The 663-nt window shown below is 44.2% G+C and overlaps 1 protein-coding gene across 1 annotated transcript; it reads right to left on the bottom strand.

The window, feature by feature from the left end:
- Positions 1 to 102: 102 nt before the first annotated feature.
- Positions 103 to 537, bottom strand: GNI_212530 (replicase; the record flags this gene model as incomplete). Its single annotated transcript, XM_011135533.1, has 1 exon — positions 103 to 537. One exon carries the CDS (start codon positions 535 to 537, stop codon positions 103 to 105), a length of 435 nt encoding a protein of 144 aa, XP_011133835.1.
- Between the last annotated feature and the right edge of the window lie 126 nt (positions 538 to 663).

Below are 663 nucleotides of genomic sequence, written 5' to 3'. Positions count from 1 at the left end.
TTTATGGTCATTTAATTATTAAATCGGACGTCGCCAAAATTTATAATCACCAGCAACGTAGAACCAGAAAGATGGTATCCACATGTAGAAAATAAGGACGCCCTACTTAGGACAGTAAACTTCATTCATGTATATGATGTCCGTGATTCTTCGCATTAGGGCGTCCTTATTTTCTACATGTGGATACCATCTTTCTGGTTCTACGTTGCTGGTGATTATAAATTTTGTTGCGAGCAAGTCGGTCATGGATCCTTTAATGGGTACTTTAATTGGATTTTCGGACAACCAGCGTAACATGTCACAAAATTTTTCCGATCCGTAAAAGTCATCAAAGATGACTAATTCTTGGCCGAAATAGCCGTCCCACCAGGGACCTGCTGGTTTGACGTAATAGTCGTCTGAGACAGCGCGTGCTGTGTGTGATTTGCCAGTTCCGGGAGGTCCCCAGAGGACGATGACTTCGGGTTTCGGTCTTGCGAACGTTACTTTTTTCAATTGTTTGTTGTATGCAGTTACTGCTCCATGGTGTTTCAACATCCAGGTGGGCTCTTCTTCCCACAGTTGAGCGATGCTGAGTGATTGCCACCAATTTGGCTCCCTGGTGCATTCCGGTACGGTTCCTGCTTCTACTGGAGTTCCCACTCGTGTTTCTTCTTTTTTGTC

The sequence above is a fragment of the Gregarina niphandrodes genome (assembly GCF_000223845.1).
Source record: "Gregarina niphandrodes unplaced genomic scaffold scaffold00143, whole genome shotgun sequence".
In the NCBI taxonomy this organism is placed as follows: Eukaryota; Apicomplexa; class Conoidasida; order Eugregarinorida; family Gregarinidae; genus Gregarina; species Gregarina niphandrodes.
Note: the sequence above shows the minus strand (reverse complement) of the source record. Positions and strands in the feature narration are given on the sequence as shown.